This window comes from Phalaenopsis equestris, unplaced genomic scaffold (genome assembly GCF_001263595.1).
Source record: "Phalaenopsis equestris unplaced genomic scaffold, ASM126359v1 Scaffold000855, whole genome shotgun sequence".
Classification (NCBI taxonomy): Eukaryota; Viridiplantae; Streptophyta; class Magnoliopsida; order Asparagales; family Orchidaceae; genus Phalaenopsis; species Phalaenopsis equestris.
Window position 1 is genome coordinate 252,482 of NW_018165295.1, and position 2,702 is coordinate 255,183.

The 2,702-nt window shown below is 34.8% G+C and overlaps 1 protein-coding gene across 1 annotated transcript; it reads left to right on the forward strand.

Annotated features, from left to right (window-relative positions):
- The first annotated feature begins 944 nt into the window (after positions 1-944).
- On the forward strand, positions 945-1,694 carry LOC110031873 (36.4 kDa proline-rich protein). The gene has a single exon (XM_020735298.1). It carries the CDS (start codon positions 989-991, stop codon positions 1,460-1,462), a length of 474 nt encoding a protein of 157 aa, XP_020590957.1. The 5' UTR covers positions 945-988; the 3' UTR covers positions 1,463-1,694.
- The last annotated feature ends 1,008 nt before the right edge of the window (positions 1,695-2,702 follow it).

A 2,702-nucleotide genomic window follows, 5' to 3' on the forward strand; every position in this document is an offset into this window, starting at 1 on the left:
TTCAGCCAATCCATTTGCTCTGGGATAGTAAAGATCGGAGTGTAAAGGATAATTTCTAATTATCGAATCACTATCCCACTCACACTAGATATACACCAGGGGTGGGGGTTGTTAGCGAGTCATAGAGCATAAGACATTTTGGTGTGAGGGATAATGTCTAACAACAAAGCCACCATCTCATCAGGAATAGATTTACACCCTGGGCCAATTATATAGTTTTAGAAAAACAGGCGAGAAATATATTGATTAAAAAATAGAAAAGTTTACATTCAAACCAAACAATTTTTGTATAACTTTTAGCGAGTCATAGAGCAGAAGACATTTTGGTGTGAGGTTGTTTAATAGCTGAGCCACCATCTCTTCCGTAATAGATATACACCCTCGACAAATATATAGTTATAGAAAAAAAGCATGAGAAATATAATGCTAAAAAAGGAAATTTTACATTTAACACCTTAAGCTCCATACTTATAGTTGTAACACTTTGTGTTATATGCCTATGTATGACAAGATATGTTTCAATGTTCCAATCTTAGTAAAAAGTATACTTTTGATGTGATGCAAATATGAATGTTTACATGTTAGATATATGAAAACATAAGGCTTGTGAGGCTTGTATATTAAAAATTTGACAAATTTAAAAATTAAGAAATTTATTTTAAAGCAAGCATAATATTTATGAATATTAAATTATAATCGAAATTGCATTACCGTAAAATAAATTTCATAAATTTCAAATTCAACCAAATAAAAAGATTAAAAATATTTTGACACAAATTTCTCTTTTGTATAATTATGCGGGCAGATTTAATGATTGGAAGAATTTCATAAATACTACTCAATTCCTATGCATTTACATATCTATCACCCAAAATCCATATTTTACATTTCTACCATACCATATCCGACCCCCTCCCCATTTTCTCCTATAAAATCCGAGGCACCCAGCCCTCCACCTCCTTTCACAGTCCAACCCTCCCCGAAAACCATGGCCAATCTCCTTCTCACCACCCTTCTCCTCTCTCTCCTAACCCTCTCCCTCATGCTCCCCGCCCACTCCTGCCCCACCTGCCCCAACTCATCTCCACCTCCCCCCAAACCCAAACCCAAACCCAAACCCAAACCCAAACCCAAACCCAAACCCACGCCCACTGTTCCCTGCCCTCCCCCGCCTTACAAACCCTATCATCCCCCGCCCTCCAACCAATGCCCCATCGACGTCCTCAAACTAGACGCCTGCGTCGACGTGCTCGGCGACTTGGTGCACGTCCTGCTCGGCAACAGCGCCACCACGACTTGCTGCCCAGTTATTAAGGGACTCGCCGATCTCGACGCCGGTCTCTGCCTTTGCACTGCCATCAAAGCCAAGCTTCTCAATATAGATGTGTTTCTTCCCATTGCTTTAGAGGTACTTATCGACTGTGGCAAACGCCTGCCGTCCGATTATACGTGCCCGGCCTGATTTCAAAATTATTAGGTCCGGTTTCTTTGTTATCCTATTTTTTTTTTAAGTTTTGTTTGTACTTGTGGTCTCTGTGTTGTGAGCCAGTGTAATTTGTAAGTTTGGTAGTTACTTTGTTGCTTCTGTTGTTTTCATTAGAAAGCTTAGAAGCTGTAATATTTCCTTGTCTGGGAAATAAAATAAAATTTTAACATATGTAATTCCTAAGATGTGTTGATGAATTTTCTTATTATATATGTGCATATATTAACGCGCAAATCATAGAAAAATTATCTTTTTATTTTTATTTTAAAAAACAAAAAAATAATGCAATGTATTTTGTGAGCTTTTGTGCTTGTTTATGAAAAATATACCTTGGCAGGTCTCGATTTAATGATTTTTTTTTTTTGAAAATAAAAATTTATATATTTAAATTCTGTCAAATGGTACAAAATTTTCTTTTCAATTTTTTTTATTATGATTCATACAGTAGAGTAGTAGAAAATATGCATGCTTGTATCAAGATCAAGCTGTGACACCCCATTTCGTATTTTACAGAAATAAAAACTTTAGTAAAGGCATAAAAAGATAATCTGATTATAGAATAATTCTATCTATATTAATTATAAAGTAAGCAATGTGATTTTTATTTGACAAAATATTATTGTTTTGAAATTGTGTTTTAAAGTAAAGCTTTCAATGACAAGAAAAAAATATTACATTGGGACTCCGCACGCAGAGTTACGTGCGGAGTTCCATGAAATCACGCCACACACGTGATTGTGGGAAAAAAAATTTGCCCGGTAACACAAGGGAATATTCCTCCCGTGTTATTCAGGTGTTATTGTGTGTTATTCAAGTGTTATTGATGTGTTATTGTGTTATTATAACACCAGAAATATTCTCAGAATATTCTCAGAACACAATAACACATGAATAACATACAATAACAGCTGAATAACACGGGGAGAATATTTCTTTATGGCGTGATTTCATTGGACTCCGCACGTAACTCTACATGCGGAGTCCTGATGTAATATTTTTTCCAATGACTAGACGTTTAATATTTTATTTGTACTTGGAGCTCTTTTGGTGAAATGTATATTAAAACTAACACGAACTATACATCGTGGTTTTGAAATGTTGTACTTTTATAAACAACTTGACCAATTTGATTGAAGTTAATCCTTCTTTGGAATTTAATTCTATTTTTCAATCAAAAAGTAATCTAGTACTAAATTTAATAATTTTTTTTAACTAT